Source organism: Trachurus trachurus, assembly GCF_905171665.1.
Source record: "Trachurus trachurus genome assembly, chromosome: 24".
NCBI lineage: Eukaryota > Metazoa > Chordata > Actinopteri > Carangiformes > Carangidae > Trachurus > Trachurus trachurus.
Window position 1 is genome coordinate 12,703,637 of NC_139910.1, and position 18,376 is coordinate 12,722,012.

General features: G+C 42.0%; 1 protein-coding gene across 1 annotated transcript in view; it reads right to left on the reverse strand.

Moving 5' to 3' along the window:
- ezrb (ezrin b) overlaps positions 1-17,086 on the reverse strand; it is a 32,330-nt gene extending 15,244 nt beyond the window's left edge. Inside the window, exons 1-4 of the mRNA XM_084001107.1 lie at positions 16,963-17,086; positions 14,875-15,000; positions 7,928-8,011; positions 2,511-2,606 (exon numbers count right to left, since the gene is read on the reverse strand). Of these exons, the coding sequence (XP_083857233.1) occupies positions 2,511-2,606; positions 7,928-8,011; positions 14,875-14,886 (192 nt within the window). The 5' untranslated portion in view covers positions 14,887-15,000; positions 16,963-17,086. The remainder of the gene's footprint in view (positions 1-2,510; positions 2,607-7,927; positions 8,012-14,874; positions 15,001-16,962) is intronic.
- Positions 17,087-18,376: the final 1,290 nt, after the last annotated feature.

Consider the following 18,376-nt stretch of genomic DNA (forward strand, 5'->3'; position numbering starts at 1 on the left):
GTGTATTTGCTGAGTTTGATGAGCAAAACCAAGAAATTCCATTAGCCTCCGTAGTGTAGCTGCGCCGCTCGGTATTCTTCTCCCCCGATCTAAAAGCAGCTTGGACCAACAATTAAAGGTAACGAACCTACTGCTATTACTAGGGGGATCATGGCGATGGGCCAATTTTCAAAAATGTTGAACTATCCCTTTAAAGGAAAACATAAACATTAAATAGCTAGACAGCCCATTAGCTTCCTTGTGTAGAGTGAGATTAGAGGATTGATCTCTCTCTCTTAGCCTTTGGCTTAGCCTACAGAAAGTCAGGAAAAAAACACCTAGCCTAGTATTATGCATCTTATGCTATAAAACTATGTACATATATTATAAAGTGTAAACGTCAAGTTGGTGCATCAAACTATTTCTTGGCTTCTGTTTCCAGTCTTCACGCTAAGCTAAGACAGCAGCTCTGTTGGCTCCAGCTACGACTGACAAACTGAAAGTGGATAGTTCAGAGAGTTGTGATGATGATTATGTAAATATATTACCAATGTACAATGTCCTCTCTTTAAAACCTGTGCACTGTGCTACTGGCTACCACGGTATCACCACATAAATCCTGTGTGTCAACACTTTACAAGTAGGAAACAATACGTTCTGCAGTTTCACGGGCGCCCTGCCCTTTCCAAAAAGGGATCTACCGTTCTCATTCAGTGGAAATAGACTTTTAATAACTCCCAGCTACAGTACAGTATGTGTTTACACAATGTGCCTCTTCCTCTAATTTCAAAGCAGGAACCAAGCGGTCTTGATAGAGAGAATGGGGCCGTGCACGACCGGGAATATTCCAGTTTGAGCTTTGCATTGTGCTGATGAGCTGCAGCGCAGTGTCAGCACACAGTGTAGAGTTTACTGCTGCTGACCGAGGCAGGCGTAACCTTTTCTCTCTCGCTGCGACCCTCCTTTATTATTAGGAAATGCAAAGAGGCGAGTTGGAAGTTTCTCTAGATGGATTAAATGTGGTTTCCTACGTTTGTTTCCGTCAGGAAGGCATCCAGCAGAAAACGTCTCTTCAGCCCCATTAGACAGCGACGGTCTCGTTCTGCTCACTACATTATTCACAACGTCTGATCAATGTTGTGCGTTAGAGGCAGTAGAGTAAGGTGCATGTTAAAAAAACTGCTCCACTGATTTTTACACTGCAGTCCTACTGTACATATCATCCAAACACACCATTTTTCTATTGCACACTTTTTTTCTTCCCATCCAAAACTTGCACTGAAATGCAACTCCACCATTTTCAGTTTAGTCTGCTTTATTGTGCACTCCATAAGAACTACGAACTCAGATTTTCCAACTTCTGAGTCGGACACTTCATCAGAAACGTCCCCTGCAGTTGAAACTTCAACTCTGAGGAACTGAGTAACACCAAGTTTGCAATCCAAGATGGCTGCTCCATGCATCCACAGTGATTTAAAGCTGTATATTAACCTGTTTATTAATCATTTAGTCCTATTTTTACATCATCATTAAGTTAGTTATACTGACAGTATTGTGCAGCTTCCACCTGTTGACCTGTTGTGTTGCTTTCACACACAATCATGCAGCTGGTTGTGATTGGCAGCTTACATAAGGATTGCTTTTGCAACTTGTTACGACTCAAACCGACACGAGACAGTTTTTTCTTTTTCTTGTTTTTTTCTGCAGACACGACGGACTTACATTAACTTCTACAAAACCTGTTCTCCTTTAAGAGCCTGTAAGTAGAGAACCAACTGGTCTAAAAACAAAAAAAAACTGCAGGTCGATCATAGGCTATAGAAACCGTGGCAGCAAAACAATCTGGAAATTTTTCCTGTGTCCTCTTTGACTTTATTCTTCTGCTCTGTTCCCGTCACAGCCTTTGAATTGGTTAGATCACTGGTTTCAGGTCTTACAGTTAGTCAAATCCAGCTAACCCGTGTTTACTCAGGGAAAACACAGAAGAGGCAGAAGCCGTTATGGTTCACAGAGAGGTCACACTGTTGTCCAGCTGATTACACGTACAGCTCAGTCAGAAAGTCAAAAATAAGCCGCCATGCCCCGAGTGGAACCTCGATGCAGCATACGATTATGTACATACTGTAATATGGTGGCTACTGATTGACTGAAAGGCAAACAGTGAAGGTCTGATCGTATCGTCCCCTTCAGAAGAATGCATTCTTTCTCTCTTACTCCACAAAGAGCAGTGTTGCAAAATCTGAATTGTCGGGACTTGATACATTGAAAAAAGTAGGTGGAGGATTTCATGATGTGTACTGTAATAAAAGCGGAATTTTACTCTGTTTAAAAAGGGAAATATTATGTCAACAACTTTGAAAACAAATGAGATGAAGTTTCTAAAAATAACACAATGATGTATAACAGTATCTACTGTATAGTTACTGTACTGTAATTTATGACTGACTCATGATGGAGGATTACAACACAGAGTGGAGGATTTTTATGAGACAAAGTCAAGCGGCAAACATCTTATTTTAGCTGCGTCTTACCTTTTTGTCCAGTTTCAGCCAGGTGTGGTATCTTTTCTCGTCCATGTACTGAAGTCCAAAGTACCAGACCTCACGTACGCCGATGGTTTTCACCACCTGCACAGAAGAAGGCCAGTCTTAAAACACAGCAGCTCTGCTTACAAAAGACTATTATTGATTATCATTGTCAGTTAAGCTGCGGTTTGTTTTCTCATTAATTCATTGACAGTTTAGCCAATGAAATACCCAATAGTATTCAATTTACCGTGATACATTATGAAGAGAAGCCAAAAATAAACCCTCGCGTTCATTTTTTTCACCATTTTTGTTTAACAAATTATAAAAATCACTAAAAATGATCAACTAATTATCAATATAGTTGGTGTTTTTTTTTTACAAATGAACTTTTAAGGGGACGTACTGAGCTACCAGTATCACACATCCTCCTCTGTTGCCTGGTAATGACACAAACTGTAGTCAACTACTGTCAAGATAAACACAGTGCTTTTCAAAACACTGTTTATTTAATATCTACAGGAAGTCAGTTAAAGTTGAGGATGTCCTATTGATGCTTAACTAAGACCCATAAACAACAACAACAGTAAACACTATAGCTATATAATAATTATTAATTCATACATTTTCTCATAAAATGTTGGAAAACTGTAAAAAAAAAAATGCATTTCGCAATGTGATGAATTTCTACGTGAAGTCTTTCAAATTCCTTGTTGTTTTCTGACCCAAATCCCCTAAAATCAATTACATTCATTTCACTTCATCACATCGTTTTTTCGCTTAAAAAATGTAATGAACAAAACAACAACTTCTGTGGCTTTACTAATTGATTAATAACTAATAATGTCAGTTGCAGCTGGCTCCTGAGCCGTTAATGAAAGAGACCAGAGGCTGTGGTTTTAGTTTAAAGTGTATGAGGATCGTCGTGGGAGGAAGTCGACATATTTATAACCGAATCCAACCCATGTCATTCTGAGCAGCTCCTATACCGTTTCAAACAAAGCAGTGCTATTGTTTGAGCTTCGAGGGGGAGTGAGACTGGACCAGCATCCTGTCTCCGACTCCAGGAACATACTGAGAAGACGACCGGAGCGGAGCGCCCCCAGCTTTACAAGGCCGCCCGTTAGTTTTCTGGCAAATCGGCAGCAGCCAGAACTCACCGTTATTATCGTTATTAATATTAACGTCTAAAAAGGCCGATTATGAGCACAGTTTTAATTTCAACCGCACTGGAAACATCAATCTAACCTCGGAAGAATGTCGTCACATCAGCAGTTCTTCGACTTGTTCAACCAGTATTTTTCGACTGTGCAGCAGCAGCCGAGGCACAGAAGAGTGAAAACCCAGTTATAGATCTGGAATAATCACTTGCGCTGCAGGAGGAGCTGCCATTTTCCACTGGCCTCCGAGAGAAACCTCAGCGACCAGAGGCTCTTTATGGCCGTCAGACAGGGAGAGTCATTTTTCCAACAGCATCGTGCAGGAATTCATCTTTTTGTGTGTGTGTGTGTGTGTGTGTGTGTGTGTGTGTGTGTGTGTGTGTGTGTGTGTGTGTGTGTGTGTGTGTGTGTGTGTGTGTGTGTGTGTGTGTGTGTGTGTGTGTGTGTTAAGTTAGACGGGCCCTTATTGAATGCATCCCTGCCACATTCCCCACCCAGTCAGCAGGTGAGGTGCTAAGTTTCCTCGATAAACTGTGACTCAACACTCTGGCACTTCGGCCAAACCCCGGTCCCAATGATAAGCTCCAGCCAAGGTTCAAATTAAAAATCTGCCCCTCCGCCCCCCCAGTCTCGCTCTCTCAGCGGGCGACACAAAATACAGGGCAGGCCGACCTGTGGGAGTGAAGATGAATGGCTTTTTCTGATGGATTGTATTTAGCACAGTGCCGCCACCGACAACAACAAGCGCGAGAATGGAGCCTGAAATGAGAGAGCACTCGAGGCCGCCGCATCTCACCTGTAATGAAACTCATACAGTAAGCCCCTCCTGAAAACAATCGGCCCTTTTCATGCTGCTTTTTTCCCTTTGGGGTCGGCAGACTGGGAGGCAGAGACAGCGAGCAGCGAGAACACAGACACCTTGAAGCAAAGATTGTTTCTTGTTAACCGTTAGAAGCTGAAAAGCGATTTTCTTCCTGCGCGACTTGCCAACTTCCAATAACGGCACGCTTGACTTGACAAATAAATAAACTACCTTCCATAATGTGCTGAACATGCTATGTGCTCCCGCTGATAAAGGATACTGAAAATAATAGAGTTCATTAGAGGAGGATTAAATCTGAATCTGGGGACACAGGTTCAGTAAACTGACATTGCTTTGGCAGGCTGCCTCCACTTTAATGGGTTGCTAGTTTGCTCCAATGTACGTCAAGAGCTACTAACACCTCAGATACTCGCTCTAAGTAAGATTACTGAGAGCAGAGCACTCCCATGCAACAAGAAGGATTTTTGCAGGGGTTGATCTAGTTAAATAAAAAGACAAATTCAATCTGAATTCGAATGTTTTTAAGACTTTGTTTGCTACAGTAAATCTGTTAGTGACTGTATCCAACCCTCGGAAAAAATGATCCCATACACAGTATATCAAAACCGAAGGCCAAACTCAGTGAGAGCAGCGTTTTATGAGCAGAAGCACAAGTCTAACTTCATTCTGGCAATGATTAAAAAAAAAAAAAAAAAAAAAAACCTGTAAACTCCGTGAAACATTTGCAGTCGAGTTGAAGGGACTAAAATCTTTACAGATTCTGTGTCAGGACTCAGGGGCAAAAGTCAGTCGGCGTGACTCGAGTGAGTCTGCAGCCTCGTGTCTCACACTCGTCTGTCAGTTAAGAGGGGTAGCGCTCCGGCCCTGTGGCGAGGGAGAAGGAATGCCACTGGGCTGAGACGGCATTACTCACTGCATCCTCTCTGGGCTGAGTAACGTGGAGTCAGTCCTCCAGCGGGCCGGCTGAGGAGGGAGGGAGGGAGGGAGGGAGGGAGGGGTTCGTCCGGGGAGCAGGGCCCCAAATAGGGACCGACCGGTACAAAGATGAAGGAGCGTGTCGGAGGGGAGGTGGGTGGGCACTGGCCCAAAGGAAACTGCTCTGTTGCTGTCAGACCACACACTCATTGTGAACAAAACCAAAATCCTGCAGCGTGTTCCCTCTCTTCACTTTGCAGCCATATTATACATATCTATTTATATATACACATACACAAATATCTATAGCTGCAGTTTTGATACGCGTGTCCGGTGTCTACATGAATCTGTTCCATATGTTGCTCTTGGCACCTGTCGGCCACATAACTCAGACTTGGATTCAGTTCAAGATATGTATTAAAAACTGTTGCCATGCCGATCCTCTTCCATTTTTAACCACATCCAAACCATTTCTCCACAGCTAACAGAGGAGACCGGTCAGCAGGCCGTAAGACGAGCGAAAACATCTATTGTAAACTATGATGGCTGTCATTCTCACTATTAAATGTAACAACCAGCGGCCGTCGTACAGCAGTGAAACTGTGCGAGGGCGTGTTGTTGGGGAGTGGCAGCTTTTTCTCTTTGAGAGCAGCATGACAGGGACTAAAGGCTATGATCAGCCCTGACCACACGGGCCACACCAGGCCTCGCGCTCGCCCCGACGCTGAGCTCACCGCTCGTTACTCAGCATTTCCACGAGGCCTCTCGAGCACACTGTGACTCCTGTGTCTCCTCCACAGACACCCGGGTGCCGAGCGCTCCGACTTCAGACACGTTTCCCCATGCTCAAATTAGAAAAACTACTACATCTTTGCACTTAAAATAGAGCACTGACCTGTCTTGACACTCTCACAGGGAGGTGAGTGATTACCGAGGGCCGCTCGCTCTAACAAGTAGGGTGGGGAATTCACCAGCTCCCATAAATAGAGACGGATGTCAAAAGGTGGACGGCTCTTCCTTCCTTTACAAAACCACATATTATAAAAGCTGTTCACATCAAAAACAGGAGCTCTTCTGATACTTTCTACAACTGCTGATGTGGTAACAGACATCCAGCTGTGAGATTCATATCACACAAAGCAATAACTGACTGTTTTTTTTTTTTTTTTTTTACACTTTTCTCTAAAATCTCCTCCACAGAGCTGCTGATATGAAAGTGAATCCCCTGACACGCAGCCAGCCACGCAGTCGGCTAAACTCATAACAGAAAAACGAGTTATACAGGAAGTGGCTAAAACAATGCCTTTCCTCCCCCAGTGATGTCATACAGCTCCAGACTGTAAGAGCTCATGCTAATAAAACGTTATTGACATTTGGATTTTGAAGCTCCCGGGATTCACAACAGCTCCGTACCAGAAGAGGAACAGGCGCACATCACATGTGACCAGCAGTGGGAGAAAACACAAGGTTAATAGTCAAATATCATGCGATACAGTCGTCATAGTTATTGCACAACCACCATCTGCTGTAATAAGGAAACATTAATAAGTTTACTTCAAAATTAACAGCTGTACAATCAATTTAAGGTTAAAATATCCCAGGGTTCATTTAAAAATACGTATTCTGAGATTATTTTAGTATAAACAAGACAACATGCTTTTTCTAAATAAGCAATATTAAGGACAATGGGATCATTATCTCCATGTCCATGGTTAAAAGTTCCCTATAGTAGAGAGCACCAACCACAATAGGAACATCTTCAGGTTTCGTTTATTGTCATTACAGCTTTCACTTCCTCACAGACTTCATTCAGGACTTTACAAAAATCACCACAGCCATTCATCGTTCAGTTATGTTACGTTAATCCGTCATTATTCACTGTTATAATCTCACAGCACCGTTTTAGACTGAAATGTTTATGAACCAGGAGAAAACCATTAACCTCCCCGACTCTCACCGGGAAGAAGACAGAGACTGATAAGGAGTCAGACTCTCCAGGCTGCTTTAATCTCGTCTGTAGCAGATAACTTTTCAGACCTGGATGTAATGAACGGAACAAGGCGTGATGGGCCGTTTCTCTCAGTGACGTCAGCTGAGTTTAACGGACACAGCGACGGATGCTGCTGCAGCGTGTGAGTGGGTTTTTTTTTAGTGACGTTAAAGCGAAATACAGCTGGACTCTTCAACTCTTCCACAGAAGAAACTCAATTCAAGTTGCTCAACATTCCTGAAAAAGATAGTTATTTTAATTATGTGACTGCGGCTACAGTATTTTGCATAGTTTATCTTAACTGAGGTTAGGATAAATATACTGTAGAAAACCTGACACTAAACTCACTAATGAACACATGATGTCTTGTCTGTTTTTACCATAAACCCCATAAAAATCATGAGTTGCTGTTTGTCGATGGGCTGATTTATATTGATTGTCTGTATTAATAGTATTATAGTGACTTTTTTTTATTTTTTTGAAGTCATGGGGATAATATATTCATGCCAGCTCTACTGATGGTGTCCCACTGTACCTGGTCAAACAGCTGCTTGCCGGTGGTGCTGGGCTGGATGGCGAACTCCAGCTCAGCGTCCATGGTGGTGACGCGAACATTGACCTGTGGAAAAAACAAGAGAAAGCAGGAGTTCAGATTAGAAAGCTGACCCAGTCAGACCAACAGGCACAGGCTCTCATAGGTAATTACCAATATGTGGTGGTGGTACTGCAGAGCACTGCTTTACTCTATGTGTGTGTGTGTGTGTTTGGGAGAGAGGGTGTATTTGCAGAGTAAACACACGGGGCTCTGTGTTTATCTCTGCTTTCTCAGAGACAGACGGGCTGTTTGAAGGGAACTCAAAATGTTTAGGATGTAATATGAAGCGCACGAACATGAAGCATATAATCATCGCTCTGTGAACAAAATAAAAAAAGGCATACAGTAACTAACGCTACTCACAAGCTAATAACAGGCACCACATGTTATTCTGTGTGGATGAACTGAGCTGAATAAGGCAGCTCCTTCACTCACTCACTCACTCACTCAACCCCATTCACAGAAAAAAAAGAAAGAAAAAAAAGCCATCATTCAGCTCTCTGTTTAATGATTGATCAGCGTGACCTGTGCCTAGAAAAAGAGGCGGTCCATCCATCCATCGCAGTGAAAACTTCCTCACTTAACGTCCACTAACAGGGATCCACCCCAGTGATTAATGCACAATTTCAAAACCATTACAAACAGCATGACTGATGCTGCGGCGCTCACACAATAATAACAAAGAGCTGACGTCAACCACAGTGTCCCATAATGGGAAGAAACAATATTCAGTATTGTTAAGTTCAGTCCGTAATCAGCAAATGGCATCTGAATTTCACACAAAGGCCATGCAACAATGCACAAATATTTACAATAGCAGCTTTGAGGTAATGCACATAACTGAATCTCCTTTTCTGTGAGTATAATGTCAAATGTGTGCGGTATTTGTGTGGGAGATGGGGGGGTGGGGGGGTTATGAAAAGACACAGACTCTCTGGGTATTGACTGAACTTTATTACTGCTCAGTGACAACGACACAAAGAGGTGAGCGCCGGACACAGAGTGGCGAGAGAGACGCAAACCCTCCGGTGACATCTTTCAACTGCGGCCCATTGTGAGCAGCGCTGAGCAAATTCAATGACAAACCCCCGCTGCAAAAAGGGAAGTCTAGAGGCTGCAGCAGCGGTGACTAAAGTCTGAGTGAGTCGGAGGCTGAGCTACAGTGAGTGCACACACATAGACACACACACAACTGACTGACGGACTTAAGTCCTGCTGCTACAGAAAAGACAAATCCGATCACAGCATTGGATGGAAAGGACCTAACAACCAGGATAATGTAAGAAGAACACAGCAGCAGTCCAGACAGTGGATGCTCAAGGATGTCCCATTTTTTTTATCCATGTGTGTGTGTGTGTGTGTGTGTGTGTGTGTGTGTGTGTGTGTGTGTGTGTGTGTGTGTGTGTGTGTGTGTGTCTGCTGCTGATGTTAAGTAAGGTTAGCCGAGCTGACTCACTCTGGAGATTAGAGGCCGGGATCTGTGGCGTGGCAAACTTTTTACTTTACTTTACCAACGCAAATCAGAAATAATGAAACCCTGAGAGGCTTAGAGTTTGTAGCTCGGCCCCATCACACACACACACACACACACACACACACACACACACACACACACACACACACACACACACACACACATGTGCATACAATTTGAAACTTTTGGATTCAACCACCCCGAGTCAGAGTGACTTACACCAGCTTCAACTGACTGCTAGAAAAAGCAGGAGGGGAACGAGGAGGAGGAGGATGAGGAGGAGGAGGAGTAGAGGGGGTGGTGGAGAAACGCTGCATTTACTTTACCAGAGCAAAACAAAGCTCTCCTTTCAGCTGCAGTGCCCCAGCAGCCCCTCACTATCATCATCTATATCCCAAGTGGAGCCAAATAAGTAACCCCCCAAAAAACAGCAGCAGAAGCGATATTCTGCCTCTCTTTCTTGTTTAAAAACTGATTGTGGGAACTGGTAGATGTAGCTTTGACAGTTTGGGATGATTCCCTCAATGCCACGGTTTATATTTTAGAGCAAGAAGTGGGGAAAAAAAAAAGAAACACACCCTACCAGGCAGAGAATGGAACATGTGAATGTGTGCAGCAGCAGCAGCAGCGGAGGAGCCAACAGAAACCACTGAGTGAGTGATATCTGATCTCAAAGAGAAGTCCTCCAACGGCAACTCACAATAAACTGAGGGCCATTCACAGAGGTAAAGAAAACATGACACATGTGCTAAAAATACACAGAGCGAGGACCCAGAGTTCCACAATGAGCGATTTTAGTCACAGGAAAGTACAGGCGTTCGTTTTTTTTTTTTTAACCGTATAAAATAATCCCCGTAGCAAAAGAAGTGTGACGTAATCGTTTCAGCCACAGGGGCCTTGGAGCCCGGAGCTGACCTGCTGCAGCTACTGTATCATGACACATAGTCACACCACTGCTTTAAGGTACAAAACTCTGGTTACCAAGAAACAGAAACAACAAAAACACTTGAGCTCTATGGTAGCGCAGGAAGTACAGATAAATAAATGAATTAATAATCTATGTCATACACATAGTGAGAGCAGTGTGGGTGAAACCATAGACTGTATAGGGATGAAACACTGAAATTCCCTCTATTTGTCAGATGCTAATTAGCTTGTAGCTACAACCTACAGTAGTACAGTGAGTCAAATAGTGATTGACAATTGTGCAGTGTCACTTCGACAGAAATAATAAATACTCTCTTCTCCTGTGGCTGTTTAGTTAGTATGAAGTTATAGTCAACTAGATTAACTAGTTTAGCTAACAGATAGCTTGGCATTGCCCCCAAAGGAAACTAAAGCCATGTTGTAACCACATAACATACTGTATTAACTACTTTTCAGTTTCTTTTCCTCTTTATGTGCAATATATTTTCATCAAAATAAAAAAAACAACATACTTATCCAATGTAGCCAACTAGGATCCCTGTCCTAATTAAAACAATACGCTTTAATAAACCAGGACTTTCATTACTAATCATTTTCTTAATCATTTGTCTACAAAAGATCAATGCACTTTTTTCAATACAAGTCAAAGGTTATCTATTGAAACACTGCAAAACCCAAAGGTTTCTTAGTTTACTAGCACATAAGGACAAAGAGGACACATACAGAGATTTCAACCGATAGCTAAAGTCTAGACAATCCATTGATTCATTGACTTTTCTCTTACTCAAACAATCAATCTAGCCATTTGCCAAGAATGCAAAATATTTTCTAGTTTTAGTCACCAACGTGGACGTAGGCCTACACGCCTTCCTACACACTATGTATGATGATCATAAAGTGAATATTGTCCTTCCGCCTTTTCAATGGAGAGGTTAAGGGGCTGCTGAGGGTCGGGTTAAGGTGGTCATCACTTCAGTAGTTAAACTGTGAATAGGCTGCACTGCATTCTTCAGCTGAGACCATTCAATATTTAACCCTCTGCATAGTTTGCGTGGCTTTAGAGGAGTCTTTGGTCGCAGTGAGTTGCTATGGGGAGCAGCAGTACAGCCATAAATGAGCTGCTGCCATTCGAATGTAGAGCGGCAGGCAGCACAACAAGGATGGAGGAGAGAAAAGGCCCATTGTGATTTCAGTGAGGCATTGAAAAGTCACATACATTGTGTGACATTAAACACAAGAATGACAATTAAAGAACCCGTAACCATTTTGGGATTCATCAATCAGGACAGTTGGGCGTGCCAAACATGAATGAGTTATCAATTATTTATTTAAAGAAAGAAATATTAACAATAGGACTGGACATGAAAAAGGATACACCCATACATGTTGACTGTGACCACGCCTCGAAAATGGGTTTGTGTCACGGGGCTGCGACCGCAAGGAAACAGGATTCTGGGAGAGCCAAGGAGCGCTATCCTTTACTTCTCACAATGTGTCATTCAGATAAGTGAAACATGAGTCAGAAGTCTTCACTCGCTGCTCAAATCTGGTCCAACCTCCTCCTGCTACTGGGCATCTTGGTCCGCTCTGGAATAAAAACCAGTTTCTGTTTCCCTAACACACCGTGGAGGAATGTTTGATTTCATGCCAAGTATCTGAACTGTAATAATTCAGACTGTCAATGTGTCAGTCAGAATCAAATCCGAGGCAGGCGAGCACTGTTATCCTCTTTGATCTGTGATTAGGAGGAGGGCCACTACACTCGTCACTCGTCCGTACGACTTTACATTCAAATTTCTCAACTGTGATACAGCAGGTTTGTGAAAGGCAACTTTTAAAAGATGTTAAGACACCCACTGTTTGTCTTATAGATTTATTTGCATTCAGTGTTAGATGAGAGGTGAAAGGTCGGGAGCAAAAGCAGGATGACATAAGAGGAGGATGCCAAATTCAGATTCCTAACCTCAGCTCACATTAACTCCTCTGTAGTTGGAATATAGTTTTATTTTCTAAACATTCAACGTGGGTGTTGTTCCTTTAAGACTTTCTTAGAGATTTAATGATCATTTACTTTTCTGAAACTTTACTTTTATGACTTTGGGAACCCCGTTTTCACGCCAAAATAAGTACATGAAAGCTGACACTCATAGGGGTCAATATTAACAATATTTAGTTTTAAAAGGCAATACTTTAGTTACTTTATCCACTGAATATGTATCTTGAACATCCACTTTTCCATTAATTTATAAAGCATTACCATTAAACCAGTAGGAAATTTAACTTGGGCTGGAACCATCATTACTTCATCAATCAACAGGCAACAAAATGATCTTGTATTGTCTGCTTCCAGCTTCTCAAATGTGACATATAACAGTAAATGTAGTATATTTGGGTGTGTTTGCTAGTTTACTGGTAATTAATTAAATTTTTGCAGGCTTTAGGCTCATCTCGCTGTAGCTTTAGGGGTTGTTTCTTCACATCCCATTCCCACCATCCCCAGCCGGCCTCACCCACTTCAGGCTACAGGCCTAAAAACCACTGACACTCTTCAAAACTTGAAATCCAATTTCACACTTTTCAAAGAAGCCCAAACATAAACCCCTTCATTTACATGTCTCACCCTAATGCTAAAAGTGAGAGTCTTAGCATTGGCAGGATTAATATGAAGGCAGGAGGCTCTCCGCGTTCTGCTGCAAAACAGCATCAAAGGAATAACTTCATTAAAATAGACTTAGTGTCCAATTCATATCATTCATGCTATGCTGTAAAAGCTGAGTCGGCTATGAGGCCACAAACTGAACAGCCTGTAAACTGAAAGACAAAAAAAAAAAAGAAAAAAGGGAGTTCTTGATATAATGGAAAATAAAACAGTCCGAGATTATCGTCTAAAAAGGCTGTTTTGTGGCAGCTGGGCAGCTGCTATCTGACAGTTATGATGTCATTTCCACGGTGACGCTCATGACAACCCCGAGGCAATTCTAAACAAACCGACAACACACTTTATGACACCGACCCAGGCTTTAGCCGCTGTCATCACGCTGCTCTATTCAACTGCAGCACATCTGTCACAGTCTGAGACCAGCAGGACTCTTCTGTTGCTCTGTTATTGACTAAAATCTTTCCCAAATTTAAATGTGTTACAGATTAAACTTCAACATTTGAATGTTCTCTGACGACTTTCCATCCATCCCACTTTTTTTTTAAATAAAGGACAAAATAGGCTACAGGGAACAAAGTTGTATGTGTTCAGTCCTGAAAGAAATGTCCACATTTGATGAAATTTCCATCCCATTTTCCGTCGTACTGTAGAATATACATACGTGGGCTGTTTATATGCCTACCAGAAATTTCCAAACAGTGAGCGGTGTCATGTGCCACTGTGCAATATGTAATAGCCTAGCTGGCTGGGGTGGGGCAAAAAGCAGTACAGAGTAAAAAAAAAGAATCTATTTTTAGTCTTTTCTTTTGCTTTTCTACTGATGAAAAACCACAGACAGTCAGTGACTACTTCACTTTTCCAAGATGATCATGAGAATCCAGATTTGTCAACCTGGAAAAATAACCTGTAATGACTAAGGAGGGGACTGTGTATTCATCACAAACTGATGCTAATGTAAACAAGAGATTTCCCACCACCACCACCCCTCTTGTTTATGATGTAATGTTGCTTGAGGGCCAGATACTGAGAGTGATCTTAAAGATATGCATCTTGTGACAGTGAACACATGAGAAATGATGCTTATCTGATATCCATCTTTATGTTTCTTGCTCCTAACTTTACCAAAGAGGATGTTCACATAGATACACATCCATTTATCTATCTATTCATCCATCTATGGGACAGCCCCTGGGGGTAAAAGATGAATGTGTGATTTGACCGGCATTCCCCTTTAACAAACACTTCACTGTTTCTGTCATTTTCAACGCCATAATTGCAAAGAAAAAAATGGACTTTGTTTCTGATTCAGTCAGTGAAGGAGTGCCTGTTTATTTCAAAGCCTCTTACAATCCATTAATTAAAAGTTTAACAGAACGCCCCCCCCTCTGAAAAAAATCATTTGAATTACCACATCATATGGTCTCACAGTGATCTGTAGGCTTGAAAGTTAAGGAACTGATAGCATCCTCTTTACACTGGCAATCTGCTCCAGCTAAGATGTGATTTGAGGTTTACTTTATCCAACTGAACAACAAAAAGTGAACTTATTAAAATATAAAATCTCAGATCAGAGTTATTCATTTTTACAGTCAATAAAATATTCTAATGTGAGTATATTAACCTTACCTTTCACTGTACCACATATTCAACAGTTTACTATAATCAAAAAGTACTCTTTACTCTGGACTAGAGTGGTAAAAGATGTTAAATTTGTTTTTAAACACATTGGCTTCATGAACCAATCCTCCACAAACGCCCCCTGTCATGTCAAGCTTGACAACAAAAAACCAGTGTGTTGAAAATATCAATAAACAAATGGCTTCTTACCGCTTTAGGCATTTTGGTGTCCTTTTCCCGGCTCTAGTGCGAGGAGCTGTTCAATTAAATAAAAAAAGGGGGAAGTTTCCAGAGAGACTTGTGCTCCGTGTGTCTGCGCTTCTCGCCGTGTCTTTTCTAGAAACAGAGAAAGAAGAGAAACGAGTTTCAGCCACTTCTGCGTTACTTAAACCCGGCTGAGAGCAGCTCGGCACTCCTGCAGGCGACAGTCATCAGGATGAATCACCGCCACGACCGACAAGCTGGCGGAGGGAAGCGCCGGAAGCTCACCTGACTGACCTTCACAGTAAAAGCACGAGTCTGGTCGATCCTGATTTAATTCAGGGTTCAATGTTTTTTCCTTGTCACTAACTCTCTCACTCTGTGTTTGAAGGAATTTAGGACTATTACTACTGTTAAAGACTTCCTGGAAAAGAGGCCCAATGATAATTGTTAGGCTATACAATGGTATAAAGACTTTAGGCAAGTTCAACAAATTGTCACCATTGATCGTGTTTCATTATTTTTGTTGTTGTGTCAATTAATTATATTTGTTTATCTATGTATTTTTGCTAATTACACTTAATGAGCACTTACATTAATAACTTTTGTTTCTAGAACTGTTTGTCGTGGCATTGACACTTCAACAACACTGAGATGTGTTGGATTCAGAAGGCTAGAATATCCCAAATTATCATAAGGCGCATTTCCACTGCAGGAAATTTGGGGTAATTTTACAGGGCCGGGGTCGTTGGGGCGTGTCTCCACTGAACTTCCCCCACAGGGCCATTTACAGGAACCTTTAGGAGGCCGAAAGGAGTCCTTACCCGGGGGTAGGTACTCGGATCGGCCCTGAAAAACTCCCGGGTGGGGCTTTAAATTTACCCTGAGCTGAGTCAAACTCAGAATGGGACGTGCAGGAACTCCTGCAGTGGAAACTCGTCTATAGTCAAACTAGTGTGGTCATGCTCCTGTGACCTCTAGGTCATCAAAGCCACATTTCAGTTGGCAGGAGTGCTACTCGCTGGATGTATTCGGCTTTTCACACAGGTGTCGCTAAAAACAAAAAGTGCTGCAGTGATTTTCAAGAACCCAAAGTGTGGTTCGCAGATTGCTTCCAGCATATTGAAATTACAATGCTACAAAACAAAGAACAACTGTAAATCCTTACATTTAAGAAGCTGGCCTCAGATGTTGAGTATTATTCATATTATATGACGTAATGCCTGAATTATTTCTCAATTACTTTTCTGAGCCTAAAGAGTTTTATTCTGAAAATCGCCACCGGAAACGCTCTATTTCCATTCTACCTTGACACGGCTGAATCATCCAGGCACCGAGGCAGGTTAAATATGGTACTCAACATGCCTCACCCACTGGTCATGATAAAGTTATAGTCCCCACCCTGCTCTGTTTTAAGCCTTTTCTTTTGACGTCTTCATTTGCTAACAAACCCACACCCCAAATTCATCTTTACGGAAGCCGCTTTGATCTTGTATCGCTCAATAAATAAGTCGCTTTTAGAAAACACAGAAACAATGTTAACAGGTGACCATTAACCAACCAAGACGATCGTCCACTCACACTGTCACATTTAGAGGCTGTTTTGACACAAAGTGGTGACTCTCAGTGTATATATAGGCTATATATATCCTATAGCTCTTCCCTGGATAAGGCTGCGTCTATGTCATGGGTGAAGTGAGTACACACCCACACAGCGACTGGGAAGCGAGTCCAGCCCATGGGCGACTAAATAAAAAATAAAAAATAAAGGACAGATGACAAAGATTTCACAATAACTCATATTGTAATATACTGTTTAAATACCAAACCTTTTCTGTCTTATCTGAAGCTGTTACAATGTTTCCTCTTTGTGCGCGATCAGCTTCCTCCGCCACATCCTCCCTGTAATCCCACTGACACCTGTTGTGAGATTTGTCTCCTTTGTGCAGAGCAGCAGAAAGTGCGCGGAAAAAAGTGTGAAAAAAGTAGCCTATACTACATGCATGTGTAGCTATATCTTTTACAAGGCACAGCTCCGAGCAAACTGGACTTTGAGGCTTCAGACTATGTGGTCCACTTTGTGTTGAAGTCTCTTACCGGAGGTGTTGTGGAGGTTGTTGGGGGCAGACAGTGGGTGATGGTTGTAGCCTACCGCCGCGCTCGTAGCCGCAGATTTTCCCCCTCCTCCCTGTTCAGCCAGGCGCAATATGGCGCTCATACATCCAGCCTGTTCCTGCTGTCACCGGTAGGCTGGAGGGTTCACAAGCCGGGGTCCGGGGACCTGCACCACACCACCTGGCTGTTTCAGTAATTGTGCAGGGGACATTTTAACTGAAGATGGTCTAGCTCAGTTTTGCATAGAAACACACACTCTTAAAAGTACCTATTTAAAAAAAAAATCACATATGTTTCTGGCATGGACCAATGGGAATGACCTAAAACATTATGGCCAGTACTATGTTTACTAGTGACCCCTAAAACAACACATCAAGTGCAGGTAATAAGCATCACCATGGCCTCCATTGTTGAAAAATCCAATGGTTACAAAAGCTTCATGTCAATAACAGACACAAAAGTAAGACACCAGTTTGTGATGTGTATGGTCATGTGCCACACACATAGGTACACAAAAGGTATTGGTAGGTAGATTTAGGAGCCCATAAAACTCATTCAGACATGAAAATTGAAACCTAAATTGGCAACCAGTGTGAAAACTTACTATGGCTTTTGTTTCGAGCTTACAGAGGTTGTGGCTAAACATTGGCACACAAATCAATGTGTTTGATAGGCCTACAAAGGCCTGTATATCTTAAGATACTGATATCTATTAGGGTTAGGGTTTACTTGTTATGAGATTATGTTGTAAGAATTTTGTTGTTTGAATCATTTATAGTTATCATTAGCCTATCAGTTTCTGAGTCTAAAAGACAATGAATGACAAACCATACCATGATGTAACACTCATATCACAAATAGGCCACAATATGAAGGTCAGAGGTATAGTACAATTATTCTGTTACCTAAATTCAATAAATTTGGGTTTTATCAGTAAATACAGATGTACTTTTGTGTATTCTGTGTTAACCTTTTTTTATTTCCATTTTTATAGTTTTACCCAAAAGTCAGACTCATAGGCTATAATAAAATAAAAAAGATTGAGACTAAATTGTTATTGAGTAATTAAGCTGTGAATACAATTGAGCAATCACTGTCAAAACAATCATTTATCTGTTGTGTAAAGTCTGAGGTGTCACCTTTTCTCTACAGTGGCATCACAGCAGAAACTTTTTTTTTTTTTTTTGCTGCTCTGTATTTCACTGGGGAAATGAAATGGGCGTCATCTGTCCCGCACTTCATGAACCAAGGAAGCACGGCTGAGCGAGGTGGGAGGCGTCATAGGTGAGCTGGCCAATGAGGAGCCTGGATTAAAATAGAGTCGTATATATCGGAGGTTAGACCTACTTCTCACCATAATACGAAACCGAAGAGTGATGTGACAGTCGTGCCAAAC